Raw genomic sequence first — 18122 nt, forward strand, 5'->3', positions numbered from 1 at the left:
AAAATATTTTATTTTTTATAATATTTTTTACTCATCATTTTAATTTCAAGTTTAAATTTGTATTAATTATTTTTTATTTTATGTCTAATTATTTTAACACATGCATTGAAACATTAACACTATATATAATGTAATCAGAGATAATTTTATTCTACTTTTTATTGTAGTTAATTTTCTTTTTTAAAATGATATTTGTAATCACTGAATTTTGTCCGGTATTAATTTCATGTTTCTAAAAAAAAATTAATTTTTTTTGCATTTTGACCCCTAAACTTTTCTAAAATTATCTTTTAACCCCCAAACTTTCTTAAAATTACAGTTCAACCTCTAAACTTTTCTAAATTACATTTTGACCCCTAAAATTTCTTGAAATTACATTTAGACCCTTAAACTTTCTCAAAATTACGTTTCAGCCCCAAAAGTTTTGCTGCCATTACATTTTGGTCCCTCTGACAGCCACTGACGCAAGTTGCACCTGCAACGCGCGGCGGCCGACCTAGGCCCTCCCTACCACCTGCAAAAAGAAGCAAAAATCAAGCATAAAAGGGGACTTTCTCCCCAAAAATGGAACCCCCCACAAAATAAAAAAAAAAGAAGCAAGGGAGCAACCAAAAAAAAAATAGCAGAAGCAAAAAAAATAAAAAAAGGTCAAAACAGCAGCACCTCCGCCGTCGCACCAGCGCCACCGTGCCCACCGCCACAACGCCACCATCGCCAACACCTAGCAAAGCAAGCAAAAATAAAAAAGAAAGAAAGAAAAAACAACAAGAAGCAAGAAAAAACAAGGAAGAAAAAAAGAAAAGAAGAGAAAGAAAAGGGAGGAGCGTTGTCGGCCATCACACCGCAGGCGGAGGAAGCGCCGGCAGCAGCAGAGAAGTTGGTGGGGGGGGCTGAACGGGGAAGAAAGAAAAAAGAAGAATAAAAAGAAGGAAGAAAAAAAAAAGAAAAAGAGAAAGAAAGAAGGAAGAAGAAAAAGAAAGAAAAAAGAAAAAAATAAATAAAAAAATTAATTCAGTCGGGTCAAGCTGACCCGACCCGACCCGACTGACGACCCGACCCAACAGCTCCAGGCCCAAAAAAAGGCAAAGCCCCAAAAAAAAAGAAACAAAACAGAAAAAAAGATCAATTTGGGTAATCCATTGGACGAAACTCGTGTTTCGGATCTTTTCGGTAATTTCGTTTATTTCACTTTTAATTTAATGCTCGTATTTTTATGCTATTTCGTTTTAATATTAATAGCACTTTATGCATTTTTATATTTTTGTATTTTATATTTTAAATTTAATTTAATTTAATTTAATTTTAAATTTAAATAATTTCAATAAATAAGGCAACGAACCGATTTAACATTAAGTCATCGAATTCATTGCTATGTTGGGTGAATATTGATTGCTCGTGTTAAATATGGGACGCCCTTTTAAAAAAAACTTAAAACATTCAAAATTTCTCGTGTTTTTAAAAAAATGAAATAATTAAAAATGAGAATTTCTCATGTTTTAATAGAATCACGATTAAATATTAAGTTGAATCGATTTGGCACTAATTCGATGATTTCATCGCCATGTAGGGATGAATATCATTGATTCGTGTTAAATACAGTGCTTCTTAAAAAAAAATCGTGTTTCAAAAATTTTCGTGTTTTCAAAAAAAATTTCTTGTGTTTCAAAAACTTCCGTGTTTTAAAAAAAATTTCGTGTTTTCAAAAATTCTCATGTTTCAAAAATCTTCGTGTCTTCAAAATTTCTCGTGTTTCAAAATAATAATAAAATTTCCCGTGTTTCAAAAAAATATATTCCTGTTTCTTTTTTAAAAAAAATTCCGTGTTTCAAAACTTCTCGTGAATTAAAAAAAAGTTCGTGTTTTCAAAATTCCAGTGTTTGAAAAAATTTCGTGTTTTCAAAAAAAAAATTTCTCGTGGATATTTTTTTTGATGTTATCGTGTTTTCAAAAAACTCCCGTGTTTGACAAATTTTCGTGTTTTCAAAAAATTCCGTGTTTTCAAAAAATTTTCGTGTTTCAAAAATCTTCGTGTTTTCAAAAATTATTATTGTGTTTCAAAATTCTCGTGTTTAAAAACAAAAAAAAGTTTTCTCGAGTTTCAATCGGATCACAATTAAATATTAAATTGAACTTGTATTTTTGAAAATTAAGACAACGCACGTTTAACGAGATACCAATTTTGGGCGTCGCGAGGGTGCTAATACCTTCCTCGCGCGTAACCGACTCCCGAACTTTAATTTTCTCTGGATTTTGACGTGGACCTAAAATTGCCTTTTTTTGGAAAAGTTTTTTTTTAATTTCTTCTAAAAAGAGATTTTTGAAGGTGTCCGATCACACCTAGAAAAAAGATCGGTGGCGACTCATTTTTCAAATAAAATCGAGATTCGATTTTCAAGTTTTCAATAATTACTTCGACCAGCACCCAGAACCAAAATTTTAGGTCGCTACAATATTTTTAATAATTATACTCCAAAATTGCTATGTTCATCGGTCGCTTAACTCAAATTATCATATCAAGCTCAAAGATTTGCTTAATATTTGAGAAAGTTTTAACATAAGTACTAACTTTAAAAAATGAGGTTGAGAAATAAAATTAATCTCATTTAAGATAGTATAATATTACAATTTTTAAAATCTAAACTCGATCATTTTTCGAGTTTAAAATTTATTTTTTTTTCCTTTATTGTTCTGTAATTTGTATTATACGTGAATTACATATTAAAAAATGCAAAGAGTAACAGCTATGTATTTTATAGCTTTATAGAAGCATAAGAACGCAACATACCTTAATGAGGAAGGGGAAATTTTTCCTTGCAAAACGGCTAACCCACCGGTTCAATACCGGTTCTGGAAGTGGTCACCTTCTACACGCAAACGATACCGTTTAGGGATATGAGCCTTCCTAAGTCCATTCACCTGAGTGGAAACCTTGTGCTAACCCTTGTTGTAGTCAACAAACCCGAATTTATGTTCCTCAAACGCGATGTCGTTATTGCGTTTATTGCAAAGGATAAGGGATTTGGAGGTAATGGAGTGAGTGAAAATTGGTGAGTTGAAAGAAAATTTGGTCATTTAATTAGATACAGAGGTTTTGACGCTTGGAATGTTTGGAAGACCACCGCAAGAGTGGAATGGTCATTCATTGTTTTGTGTTTTTGTAACACCCCTTACACGTATCCAACACCGGAATAGAGTACGAGGTATTACTAGAACACATACACTTATAAACGTATTTAACTGAGTTATAAAATTTCATCTAAATTAAAACTTTCAAAATTATTAACATGCTTTTATAACCATTCATAATATATCCTCAAAATATTATAATCATAATAAATAAAATCTACGAGACCTGATAAATATTCATGCAATTCACAAGTCTTAATAATTCAATGCTTCATTTCCATTTCATTCAATTCACAAATTTCTCATGCTTACAATTCAAATCATTAAGTTTAATATTAATATGTATTTATCATTTAACTCAACGTTTAATTGATTATACCATTCATTAACACATTTAGGAAGTTCTCAATTTTTGCAATGAAAATATCATTTTAGCTTATATAACAACATCAATTCAACTCATCACCCCGGTATAAATTCACTACCACTTATCCATTTACTATAATTCTTTTGGGACCATTTGTCACTTACCATCCTTAATCAAATTAGGGAACGGTTACGGAAAATTGAATACTTCACTTCCACTTTGCCATAGTATTACTATGATCTTGCGTATGATCACTTATCACTTTCCGAAGCCGTAGCCCTGCCACGGTCTTACACGGATCGTATTTATCACTTTTCACTTGTCCCTGATCAGATAAGTGTAGCTAAAGCTATCATTTATCACTTGCCGCTTGTCACTGATCAGATAAGTGTAGCTGAAGCTACTACTTATCACTTGTCACTGATCAAAAGTACTCAAAGCCGGTGTTCCGCTCAATTTGATCATTTATTCGGTTTTCACATTTTTATTTTATTTTCATTTCATCAACAAATATCTATCATCATATACTATATAATTCATTAAATTGACATTTAATCATTAAAATTTCAGTCATATGAACTTATCAGGCTAATTTGTAGAAATACCAAGATATAAGAGCATTTTGGTAATTTTCCATTTTTCTCGATTTTCTACCCAATCTTGATCTAAATTAATTTTTTATTTAATAAAACAACTCATTTCATGCAATTTGGTTATCTTTGACATTTTTTCAAAATTACCCTAAAATTTTACTTTTATTCAATTTAGTCCCTGAGCCCAAATCATGCAAATTAACCATTTATAATGCAAACTCATGCTAGCAGAATATTCATATATTTATTTCCCTCCCCCTCCTCTCCATTCCACATCCTTAATGTGTATAACACACTTAAACAACATTAACTATAATTTTACTATTCACTCACATGAATATTCAAAGCTGTTTATCCGAGTCAAAGTCACTAAATTATTTTTATCTGGAGCTACAAAGCTCCAAATTAAGATCCGTTAATTTTAACTGAAACTAGACTCACATATATTCTTACTATAAAATTTTCAGAATTTTTGGTTCAGCCAAATAATACAGTTTATTCTTTAAAGTTTCCCCTATTTCGCTGTCTGACAGTTTCGACCACTCTTCACTAAAAATGAATTATCTAATTGTACAGAATTCAGATGATGTAAAATTTTGTTAATATCATTATTAGTTTTTTGAGATAAATATATAATATTTTGAGTGTGCTTGTATTAATATAAATAGGACAAACACTATATAATTCAGAAACATAACCACATATTTTGAGTGGTACTTAAATGATGTAAAATTCTTGCATGTGTCTCATATGTTTCGTGGATGTGAATTGGAGCTTCCATTTATCAATGCTTTGCTAGAGAAAAAGATATGAAACTCGCACATTCCATCTACTGTGAGATGAGTGCACCATTACACTCAAAGGTGTGGTATTACAACTCGATTTATCAATAGATGAATCAATCACTACAAGTCTAGTGAACCCAAAGAATTGAAGGCTAATTTGCAAATAGCTACCGCCCAAAGTGGCAGATAAATTTAGTAGTAATCAAACATATATAGCTAGAAAATAATTTTTACATATCTTATTCCAATAATTAAACCAAAAATTATATAAAAACTAAACTAATTATTTTTACATATTTTATTTCGATAAATTTTTAGAACCGATTCCTAAAACATAATTTTCTAAACAAAGTTATAACATAGAATAATAGAACCTTTAGATTGAAAAAGGAAATTTGTCTTATCTATTAGTTTTTGTTTTTAGTAAGCCTTTACTTGGTTTAATGAAGAAGCACGTAATAGTCTCTTTTAAGTTTAAAACCATACTATAAAAGGTGAAATAAATAATAAAACTATATTTTCTCCTTAAATAAAATAAAATAACAATAAAGTAATGTTTATCATGGCAGAAATAACTTCAGCTTACCTGCTTTTTCTTTTATTTTATCTGCATATTCAACCCCACATCTTTTCTGTGAAAAGGAGACAATATCAACAAACATCCCTTTCGAAGGTTGAATTCCGGAATCCTCCATCCACTGAAGAACCTGCACAGAGATTTGTCGAGGAGATTTGAGTCTTATAACGCATTTTGTACCATAATGCCATTGCAGAAAAGTAAGATGTTTGAGGACCTGCGTCTCCTAATTCAAAGGCCATTCAGATTTCAAACATTTAGCCATCATGCCAGATGTTAAAACTAGAAAAACAGATGAATCCAACACCTTTTACATCATTTATCTAAGAAACTCTATGGAGTGTGGATTGAAGATAGACGCTAAAATGGTTAACAGATAATACAGAGTATAACCTCGATATATTTCCGCCAATTTTCAGCTGCCAACAGATTTTTCAACAAGATTGAGTAGGTGTTGAAACTGACTGGAACACCTGATGCTATTATCTTGTAAAACAGCTGCATGTTTTCCAAAGATAAAAAAAAGGAAGTGGAGAATAATAATAATCAAACACCGAACAAAACTTTAACCTTAGTGGTAAGATAGAACTTGAGAACTTTGGAGGTTTTCAAAGACAGAGCAACAGCAAGGACTTCTATTGCATGTATAAACATTAAGGAAATCAAGTACCTTCATCATGGATTCAATCTTTCCACTCTTCCCAAGCAGATGAAGAAGCTGATTCAAAAGCCCAATGGAAACCAAAGGGAACCAAGGCTCCATTAGTTTGATCAGGTCAATTGTAGTCTTCCAATCTTGTAAACTTCATTTGAATCCCCCAATGTTAGTTTCTAGTAAGCAGATAAAGCATACTAAATGTTCAATGAAAAAAGGATCTATTTTGTCATGTAGGATATATCGTGAAATAGTGTGCAGGCAAGCAATGTTGGATGTGGCCCCAACAAAATTAATTTCTTATATACATGTTCTTCCTTTAAAAATGCAAAAAGGATACAATTGGGTGTCAATAGAATTGGTTAAATTAGATTCATTATCCTCAAATTCTGGAACTCTTTCAAAAGTTAATTTTCCTCTGCTATAAGAGTAAAATGGAAAGATCTGCATCAGGTATCAAGCACTCTAAAAAATAATAAACAATAAGCAATATTTTTGACAAAAGGGGAAAAAGCTAATGAAACATGATTTCTTTTCAGAAAATAAAGACATGAAACTTACATGCTACAAGCTGATACCATTTCAAAGAAAACAGCATCATTTAAAGGAATTGCTTTCTCTCTCATATACTTTGCCAAAACAAGAACTTTGGACGGTTGTCCTCCCTTGTTAAAAGCTCGCAGTAGAGCAGAACATGCTATAGAGTCTGGTTGGATACCATTTTCTTCCATCTCTAGGAAGATTGCAGAAGCTTTTGCCCAATTTTCTGTAGTTAATAAGCACCAAGTTTTTAGTTCCCAAAGAAGTAGTTTTTCCAGCTAAAGAAGACATACTTACAAACAAATTGAACATATTAGCATGAGAAATAGCCAGTTCTGATGCAGCTTTAAATAAATGTCCAAGACAAAGTGGAAAATGTTCTTTAGGCAAGTTCAACCAATAAATAACAAAGAACTAAGCTCACACCGTACCATGAAATTAATCAATAAACTTCCAGGTATAGAATAAAAAAACAGTTTAAGAAAAGATCAGCTATGATAATAAAATTTCTTCGACAAAAAGATCACTTCCTCCTATAGCTTGTACATGTATCCAGAATTGGTCTCCACAGTTAGTTAGTTACTTCAAAAGTGTATCGTGCAACTTACCTGCAGAATTATAAGCATGCAGCATTGCAGTATATGCAACAACATCAGGACAACAACCAGAAACCTTCATCATGTTGAACATTGATTCAGCCTCAGCAACTTGGCCCTGAAATGGGTGTTAAAAGGAAGAATAAAATAAATAAGAAAACATTTCCCTCAAGTTGTATATCAGCAATTAAGAAGCACACCGTGCAGAAGCACCTGCCTGTTTACTGTAGACACAAATAAGAGATGAGTACACCTCCTTCGTTAAGGGAATTTTTAAACCAACCATGTCATCAAGAAACCCAAGTGCCTCACTATATCTGGACAGTTTATAGGAACCACTTATTAATATTGTATAAGTAACAGAATCTGCTAAGACTTTCCTTTTCCTCATGGATTTGTACAAAGCTATCGCCTCCTCAAACTCTCCGACATTCATATAGCTTCCAATTGCTGAATTGTAGGCAACTGTATTCAGTTTGATACATCGCAGCTCAGCTGCTGACAGTACAGCATCAATATTCACTTTCTGCCGACAGCGCCCACAGGCAGCTAAAAGGGTGCAAATTGAGACGATGTTTGGATTAATCCCATCTTGCTCCATTTGACGCAAGACTTCTACAGCCTCAGCTAATAAACCATTGGATCCATAGGCATCAATCAATGCATTATAACTTACAAGATTAGGTTTAACATTGTTTCTCTTCATCGTATCAAAAATTTCTCTAGCTTTTTCAGGTAGCTGCGATCTTCCATAAGCATTAAGTAAAGAAGTATAAGAAACAACATCTGGACGAAATCCATTTTGTTTTATCTGGTCAAAAACAGCAACTGCCTCTTTACTCATTCCATGTGAAGCATATGCAGCCATTAGTGTGTTATATGAAACAATATTGGGTTGTATACCTTCTGCAAGCATTGCATTGAACACAGCCTTACAGTTTTCTATCTGTCCGCAAACAGAATAAAGGTGAATGATGCTAGTGAATGTAACGATGTCAGGTCGGGAATCTGCTCTCTCATCTCTCATGGAATTAAATATATCCATAGCTTTTCCATATTGTCCGAGCTTCACTAGGCAATTTATCACAATATTGAGTGTAGTTGTATCAGGACGAATATGTGTCCCTTTCATCAATTCAAAATAAGATAAAGCTTTTGAATACTGGGCCCCACTCTTATATGCTGACAATACAATGTTATGTGTCACCAGATCTGGTCCAACTCCATTTTCCGTCATTTTCTTGCAAACCTTCAGAGCTTCTCTCCAGTTTCCACTAGATCCACAAGCGTTTATCAAGTTGTTATAAGTTGATCAACTTGGAGGGATCTGCCCATATACATTAAGGTTACAAACATCTCTTGTTGAAAAGACATAAAATTTCTGAAGAGATGGAAAAAGAAATTAGGGAAAGAACAGTTGCTTAATAGGAAAAGCTAGGTTGATTTATTTTTTATAAAACAAGAAAACATCAAAGCATTGATGCTATCTATCTATATAAAAAAATATATATGTGTTTGTTGACACCATTTTTGATGAAAACGGGGTCGACTTGGGTTTTGGAAAATGAAAACAAAAATGGGAGTCGCCACCAATCCCTTTTTTATATGAGGTGTGATTGGGTTACCTCGAAAATGGTTGTTATAATAAACGGTTTGATTTTTATTAAAACAACGGTTTTGGTCCACGAAATTTAGAAAACGGGTTCGGGAGTCGGTTACGCACGAGGAAGGATTAGCACCCTCGATACGCCCAAAATTGGTACCTAGTTGATTACTTAATGTCTTAATGTCGAAAATTGAGAATTTAAAAGAATTTTAAAAAATACGATCCTTGTATTAAAGTGTTGAAAATTTTGGGAAAAGAGGGGCACGTTCCGCGTTAATCGAGAAAAAGAATCATATTCAGTAAGTTAGAATACAATATCTCGAATTCCCGATACGCGAATGAAAAAGTTTATTTAAGACATTTTAGCCATCTCGAATTTAAAAATGAGATCACAACCAGTAAGTTAGGATGCGACCCTCTTTTAATTTCGAGATCATTCAAAACTTGATTTTGAAAAGATTCGTGTATTTAGATTTATCGAGAAAATCAAAACCCAGTAAGTTAGGGCATGATTTTCTTGAATCCAAACACGAAATGCCACTTTAAAAAAGGATGTTATTATATCGAGTAAAATTAAACACAAAATCATAGTGAAAGCAAATTACATTTTTTATGCATGGTAAAACCATGATGAATATGAAAGTAAAAATGATATGAAATGCGATATCAACATAAAATAAATAAAAGTCGACCTTACAACATACAAACAATAAAATATAAAAACGAATAAATTAATATATTCAATTAGAATAATAATAAATGAAATAAATAAATAGTAAATACAAAATAAAACAATGGTAATGAGTAAAAATATAATATACATATACATATGTTAGAATTGTAAAGTATAAAATCATGAAAATATCAAAATCTATGTACATGAAAATATATGTAAGTATGTATATATATATTAAAAGGTACGTATGAATATGTATGTATACACATATATATTTTGAATTATCTAATAAAAACTTTTATGTAAGTACACCTATGCACGTATATGTATATAAAATTAGTGTATATATGGATATATAGATACTTTTATAAATTATAAAATAGATAAAATGTGAGTATTTATGTGTATTAAATAAATTATATAAGATATATATGCACTTATATAATAATAATGATAATATAATAGGAAATATAGAAACAATAATAATAATAACATTAATAATAATAGCAATAAAACAATGAGCTAAATAATAATAATAATAATAAAAGGGCTAAGTCGAAATGGAAACAAAATACTGGGCGAAATTGCAAAAATAAAAAACTAAAAGGACCAGATTGTGACGTGCACTAAAAGGGGGTGGACCAAAATAATAAATAAACCGAAGCCCAAAATGCGGTACAGCAGAGGGTTAGAATTGTAAAGAAATAAAAGCTTGCGGTTAAATTAAAAAAACAGAAAGGAACGAAACAAGGGTCAAATTGCAACGCGTTGCAAAGTCTGAGGGACTGCGCGCGCAATTATGCCATTTAGAGGAAACACGCGGATCCTTCCCCGGGTCGGGTCACCGCGCGGGTCGAGAGGGCCTCAAAACGGCGCCGTTTTATGACTTGTATAAATATAAACAAATGCCCAAAAAAAATCACTTTTATCTGTTTTCTAAAAAAAACAGAGAGCCTTCTCTCTCAAGCCCTCCAAGGCCGGCCAAGATCCGGCGGCTTTCGATCATCGGGCTACCCTCCGTCGACCACCGTGCACGGTGGTCGGAGGCACAAAGTCGGATCTTTTCGGTCCCTCTCGAAGCCGACTGCCTCTAGACCACGGATTCATGGCGAAAAGTTGAGAAAGACGAGCCCAGGGCCCGGAAACGAGGAGAGACCGTTCGTCTCTTCCTCCACCGGCGACGACGAAGACGGGCTCCGACGCCGGCCCTCGAAAACAAATAGGTCCACTTCCTTCCCCTTTTCTTTTGTTTTTAAAGAGTGGTGTAAAAAATAAACAAAAAAGAAACGCCGGAACAGAAAAGAAAGGTAATCTACCTTCTCGGTTTTTTTCTTCTTTTTTATTAAGTTCCTCTTAATCCGAAAAAAAAAGACCCCCTTACAACTTTTTGTTTGTCTCCTTATATAGCCGATTTTAATACATCTTTCTATTTCTATTATTTTGCATTGTTTTTTGCCTTTGCTTTGCGTGCTGTCCTTGCAGGTAATTGATGGAAATAGCTGGTGGCGTCGGTGGCAGAGACTAGAGCGGCGGTAGACGTTTTGGAGCCCCCAGGGACGTGCGGCGCCTTAGCTAGGGTTTCAGAAAAGCTGAAACCCTATGCTGACCTTTGCTGGGCCTTGTTGTAGTGGGCTGTTTGGGTAGATTGGGTCTGTAACGGGGCCGTTTGGGTAGATTGGGTCCTTGGGTCTCTGCTTGTTGGGCCCGGGCATAAATTAGGCTGTACAGCTGCCCCTCTTTGTTTGTTATCGTGTAACGATAACAGAACAAAGACTAAGAAAGCCCAATTTTGCCCGGTCTCGCCGAGTCTGGACTCCTCTTGACGCTTTTCTTCAGGTAGCTTCATTCTAGTCCACTGTGTCTTGTTGCTTCGATCTACTGCACTTCAGGGAGATCTGACTTGTAGCTTCAATCTTCTTTTGCAGCAACTTTATGGGGACGAGATTTGTGGTTTTATTCTATTCCACTGCATCTTCAGGGAAATAAGACCTGATGCGATCTACTCTGCTGTAACCTCAGAGAGATAAGATCCTTTATTTTAATCCGCTCCACTGTAACTTCAGGGAGATAGGATAGTGTCTTCGATCTGCTCCGCTGTAATCTCAGGGAGATAAGATCCTTTATTTTTTAGTCTGTTCCACTGTAATCTCAGGGAAATAAGACCTGGTGCGATCTGCTCTACTGTAACTTCAGAGAGATAAGATCCTTTAATCCGCTCCACTGTAACTTCAGGGAGATAGGATTACTATATTCAATCTGCTCCGCTGTAATCTCAGGGAGATAAGATCTGCAATTTTTTGGTCTGTTCCACCGTAATCTCAGGGGAATAAGACCTTTTATAATGAACCTAATTATGCTTAATGATTAAGATGACATTATCAAATGAAACAAATGCTCCTAACTAGATGTGTATGAATGACATGCAAAATGTCATGAAACGATTCCTTAATGCTTAGGTTATCATCACACAAAAGCTTATTAAGGCTTTATCACTGACGCGCTACACCGCCTTCTTGCTCGGTTAGCATATCCAAAGAAACACTTAATCTGATTGTCCCCCACTGTGCACGTCAAAGTTCAATCCACTGGGACATAAAATTTGTACCATCAATCTCCCATTGTAACCCAAGGGTGGAAAGGTATGGCTTTTCTCAATCTCCTATCGCAATTCAATGACATTGAACGTGAAACTCTTTGGTCCTTTACCTCATCCCAAGGTGTCATACCAAATGCTCATGCACAAATGCAAAATTTTCTTCCCCTAGAAGACCTTTTCTTCTTGTCTGGTAAACATCGTTTTTTGGTTCATTGAAGCTTTGCCACCGACACGACATCTTGTCATTTTGTTCAATCAATGTTTAGACAACAAAATCTGAAAAGGTAGTCTTTAACTTAGACTCTTCCTTTTTAGATATTTCCCACCTTTAAAATTGGCGTGTTCTAAACAATAGTCCTGTTTCAGGTTCCTATATTATTTAGAACTTTTCAGAGTAATATGCAAAACTTCCTTTGTGAACGTTTTATTAGTCCATTAATCATTATTCCAATGCAACATGTTTGCAAAAAGGTCATAACAATGGATAAAGAATAAAGTTGGTTCTGATCATAACCCAAATAAAACATCAAAGATGGCGGAAGAAAGGTAACAAAGAAGTGTATTGAGAATGTGTATTTTTACAAAAGAGAAAGGAAGAAGAATGTATTTTCAAGAATACACATAAGAACTAGGTGCCCCAGTTATCGCAGATTGAGTTTCTCTGTACAAACTTTCCGAAGACCCTTCTGAGTTTGTCAGGTGTTCAGGAGATCTGCAATACTCTGTCAATGCTTCAAGACGTTGCATATCCTTTCTTGTTGGTTCAAGTAAAGGAAGATCATCATATCCCCCCGATCAAAATTTGATCCGCTCAAGTCCTGATGTTCCAATCCTGCCCAATACTTGAGTCGCCCTTTTCGGGTTTTCGACTCAAGCCCTCTTTGGTCTCAAAGTGCCCTTTACGGGTTTTCACCTTAGCCTCTCCAAAGTCCCTTTTTTTTTTTTTTTTTTTTTTTTTTTTTTAGGAAGCAAATCGCCCTTCTCGGGTTTCACTTTGGTTCCCCCTTCTTTCAAGTGAAGTATTTCTTGACGGAGTCTGCGTTTACAGGGTTTGGTAAACTTTTGCCATCCATCTCGCATAGGATCAAAGCTCCCCCGGAAAATGCCTTCTTTACAACATAAGGGCCTTCCCAATTTGGCATCCATTTTCCTCTAAATCCTTTTGCATAGGAAGAATCTTTTTAGTACCAAGTCCCCTTCACGAAATTCTCGGGGGCGAACCTTTTTATTATAGGCTCGCATCATTCGTTTCTGGTACATTTGCCCATGGTGAATAGCCCTTAGCCTCTTTTCCTCTATTAGGTTCAACTGATCGTACCGAGATTGGATCCAATCGGCTTCATCCAACTGTAGCTCAGATAACACCCGTAGAGAAGGGATTTCAACTTCAATGGGTAATACTGCCTCCATTCCATAAACCAGAGAAAAAGGCGTTGCCCCAGTAGAAGTTCTAACAGATGTTCGATAGGCAAGGAGAGCAAATGATAATTTCTCGTGCCAATCCTTGTAGGTTTCAGTCATTTTCCCCACATCCTTTTAATGTTTTTATTGGCCGCCTCCACTGCACCATTCATTTTTGGACGATACGGTGATGAGTTATGATGCTTGATTTTAAATTTGCCACAAACTTCAGCTATTGTGCTATTATTCAAGTTCATCGCATTGTCAGATATGATCCTCTCAGGCATTCCATATCGACAAATAATCTCCTTCTTCAAGAATTTGCTAACTACTGCTTTCGTGACATTTGCATATGAAGCAGCCTCCACCCACTTGGTAAAGTAATCAATTACTACGAAGATGAAGCAATGCCCATTAGAAGCCTTTGGTGATATTGGCCCAATAACATCCATACCCCACATGGAAAACGGCCAAGGAGAGGTCATGACGTGAAGAGGTGAAGGGGGCGCGTGTATTTTGTCTCCGTAAATCTGGCATTTGTGGCACTTCCTGGCATGATCAATACAGTCTCCTTCCATGGTGGGCCAATAGTACCCAAATCTCATGATCTGTCTGGCCATCGTGAAACCACTGGCGTGCGTCCCACAAATACCCTCATGGACTTCTTCCAAAATTTTCTTGGCTTCCACAGCATCCACACATCTTAACAGTACTTGATCCTTCCTTCTTTTATATAACACTTCTCCATCTAAGACATATTCAATGGCTATCCTTCTCAGAGTCCTTTTGTCATTCTCTGTCGCTTGATCAGGGTATTCCTGATTCTTCACATATTGTAGGATACTCTGATACCAAGGACAATCATCTTTTCCTTCCTCCTCATATTGCAGCAATTAGCCGGGGTCTCAGAGATACTCATCTGAACAGGCCTCATTGCCTCAAGTCTATTCACCTGAATCATCGAAGCTAGAGTAGCTAATGCATCAGCCATTTGGTTTTCCTCCCGTGGGAGGTAATAGAAGGTGATATCGTCAAACTCCTCAGCCAATTCAATAACTAGTTTTCTATAACGATTAGCTTAGGATCTCTAGTCTCCCACTCCCTTTAAGTTGGTATATCACCACGCTGAATCCCCGTATACTCTCAATACTTTGATGTTCCGTTCAATGGCTGCACGAATGCCCATAATACATGCTTCATATTCTGCCATGTTATTTGTACATCGAAGTCCAACTTGCTAGCAACAGGATAATGATCTCCACTTGGGGATACCAAAACTGCCCCAACTCCATTACCCGTAGCATTTGAAGCTCCATCAAAATTTAGCTTCCATACATGATCCATTTGAGGATTTTCTTCAGTATTTGCCACATACATCAAGTCCTCGTTTGGAAAATCGAAGTTCAAAGATTCATAGTCCTCCAAGGCTCTACTAGCTAGGAAATCGGCTATTGCACTTCCTTTTATGGCTTCTGACTGACATATACTATATCAAATTCTGAGAGCAAGATCTGCCATCTAGCCATTCTCCCGTTCAAAGCAGTCGATTCCATCATATACTTTAAAGGATCTAACTTTGAAATCAGCCAAGTCGTGTGATACAACATATACTGCCTCAGTCTTCGGGTCGCCCAGATTAGAGCACAACACAACTTCTCATTAATGAGTACCTCATTTCACAATCGGTAAATTTCTTACTGAGGTAGTATATTGCCCTTTCTTTCTTTCCCGTCTCATCATGTTGGCCCAATACGCATCCCATGGAATTCTCCACACTGTTAGATACAATATCAATGGCCTATCTGGACTTGGAGGTGATAAGACTGGGGTATTAGCCAAGTACTGCTTTATCTTATCGAAAGCATTCTGACACTCTTCATCCCATTCACCCGGATTATGTTTCTTTAAGAGCCGGAATACTGGATCACATTTCTCTGTCAGTTGTGAGATGAACCGAGCAATGTAATTCAGCCTCCCTAGGAAACCTCGAACCTTCTTCTGAGTGCGCGGGGGAGGTAAATCTCGTATTGCTTTTACTTTGTCTGGGTCAACCTCGATCCCCTTTTTGCTAACTATGAAGCCTAATAACTTCCCTGATCTGGCTCCAACGTGCATTTGGCCGGGTTAAGCTTGAGCTGGAATTTCTTTAATCTCAAAATAACCTTTTCAGACCTGAACATGCTCTTCTTCCGTTCTAGACTTCGCGATCATATCGTCAACATAGACTTCGATCTCCTTGTGCATCATGTCGTGAAACAAAGTCACCATAGCTCTTTGATACGTTGCTCCCGCATTCTTCAATCCGAAGGGCATTACCTTGTAACAGAATGTTCCCCATAAGGTAATGAATGTGGTTTTTCTCATGTCTCCAGGATGCATCTTTATCTGATTGTATCCAGAGAAACCGTCCATGAAAGAAAACAATGAATAGCCTGCCGTGTTATCTACCAAAGTATCAATGTGAGGCAGTGGAAAGTTGTCCTTTGGACTAGCCTTGTTCAAATCCCTATAATCCACACACATTCGTACCTTTCCATCTTTTTTGGGAACGGGGACGATGTTGGCTACCCATCCGAATACTTGACCTCTTGTAAGAATCCCGCGTCGAATTGTCTTTTGACTTCTTCTCTTATTTTCAACACAATGTCAGGTCTCATTCTCCTGAGCTTCTGTTGAACGGGTTTACAATCCTCCTTTATGGGCAGACGATGCACCACATGTTAGTACTTAGCCAGGCATATCTTGTACACCACGCGAAACATCCTGATTCTAGGAGCAAATTAATGAGGTCTTGCCTTGTCTTTGCGGTGATTTCAGTTCCTATCTTCACCTCATTTCCATCCTCTAGGCTCACTATTTCTAATGATTCCCTATGAGGTAGATATGCTTATCCTCTTGTTCCACCATTCTTAACAAGTCCGGAGATGCATCATAATCTTCGTCATTTCAAAGTCGCAGGATTCCTCTAAACACACTTCTTGCTCAAAATAGGCTCGCGTTCGAGGCAGCGTCACTCATGTCATTGATATCTGAAGACCTATGAGGGCATATCAAGAATATACCAGGAATATAAATTTATGAACATGTTTGTGCAAAAGAATTACAAATGAAAGAATTATTTGTAAGACAATCAACCCAAATGAAAAATATAAGAGGCAAAAAGGAAAAAAGACTGGTTGAGATGAACGTAGACATGTATTTCATTAAAATAATGATATTTAAGCCCAATGCCTATTTCACAAAAGATTTCATATCGTTTTTTAGGCAACAAACAACAGGAATGTTTTGAGCATTACTCTGAATAAGCCCTAAAGACTACAGGGATTTCTTCAGTAGTCCAATTGTTTAGCTCGCTTCCAGGCTCATAAGGGCAGATCTCCAACAAAGCCCTCCTTTCCGTTGCTTCTATGGCGTTGGTATAAACATCTTCCAACATTCCTCCCATGCCGCTACCGGACACTCCACATTCAGAATGAATAAATCCTCCCGACACAAAAGATGTAGATATGTGGGGAAAGGTTAAAGGCTCACACTTAGCTTCATGTCCATTCAAACGCGCCCTCCTTCTCTCTTGTCTCTTCTCTATTTCTTTCTTCTTCTGCTTCATGTCTGGCTTGTACCCTAAACCAAATCTATCAAACTTTTCCTTCGGCATTGGTGCCTCAATCCTTCCCTGAAGATATTTTCCCAATCCTTCCCGGTAAGGCTCCTCTTCCTACCATCAACCGCAATCCCATCTCAGTGGTCTGGATATTTTCGGTACTGGAATTCTATTTCCCTCCGCAATAAACATCGCGTTCACGAATTCTAACGACCGAAAAGAACATTCTAGTGCCTCGTCGTTGATGTCACATAAGGTGCATCGCTATCATCATTGCGATAATATCCTCCTCTGCATCTATCGTTACAACCGATCCTCCGATACCAACTTCACCTTGATGTAATGATGAAGGTACTGCCCTGCTGAGTGTATCCACGGTCTCCCCAATAGACAGTTGTAGAGGGTTTAATATCCATACAAAAATCCACCTCATAAGTACTGGGCCAATCCTTAATGGCACCTCAATTCTCCCATAACCTCCTTTTTTGTTCCATCAAATGCCCTTACTATGCTCTGGCATGCTTCATGTGCGAACTGTCTATTGGTATCGACTAAGAGTGGACAAAGGCAATACATTTAGTGCAGATCCATTATCAACCAAGCCCCCGGAGTGTGTACCCTTGCATCGGACAGTAACGTGGAGGCTTTAGTAGAGCCTCTTCCTCCGGATGGTATTTCATCATCATTGAAGAAGATAAAATTGTCAGCACCAATATTGTTGATCAACCGATCCAACTTGTTTACCGAAATATCGTCAGCCACATATGTTTCGTTTAGCACTTAAGAGTGCATTCCGATGTACTTCTGAGTAAGAGTAAAGCTAATACAAATGCGGCTGCTGTTGTCATTGCTCCACAAACTTATTCGCTGTGTTAAAAACTTTAAAAACTCCTTCGCCTCTTCTTCTTTATTGGTTAACATATTTACCCTGTTCAATTCTCTAGACCTATCCCTTCCTGCTGGTTCTTTCTTCAAAGTATTCCGTTTTCCCAGAAGAGTTGGC

At 36.3% G+C, this 18122-nt stretch overlaps 1 protein-coding gene across 1 annotated transcript in view; it reads right to left on the reverse strand.

Annotated features, from left to right (window-relative positions):
* Positions 1-5366: 5366 nt before the first annotated feature.
* Positions 5367-18122, reverse strand: part of LOC107902254 (pentatricopeptide repeat-containing protein At2g41720) — a 28277-nt gene continuing 15521 nt past the window's right edge. The window contains 6 exon segments of the mRNA XM_041092330.1: positions 5367-5578; positions 5842-5946; positions 6119-6251; positions 6665-6869; positions 7252-7357; positions 7457-8566. Of these exon segments, the coding sequence (XP_040948264.1) occupies positions 5432-5578; positions 5842-5946; positions 6119-6251; positions 6665-6869; positions 7252-7357; positions 7457-8566 (1806 nt within the window). The 3' untranslated portion in view covers positions 5367-5431.

This window comes from Gossypium hirsutum, chromosome D05 (genome assembly GCF_007990345.1).
Source record: "Gossypium hirsutum isolate 1008001.06 chromosome D05, Gossypium_hirsutum_v2.1, whole genome shotgun sequence".
Taxonomy (NCBI): domain Eukaryota; kingdom Viridiplantae; phylum Streptophyta; class Magnoliopsida; order Malvales; family Malvaceae; genus Gossypium; species Gossypium hirsutum.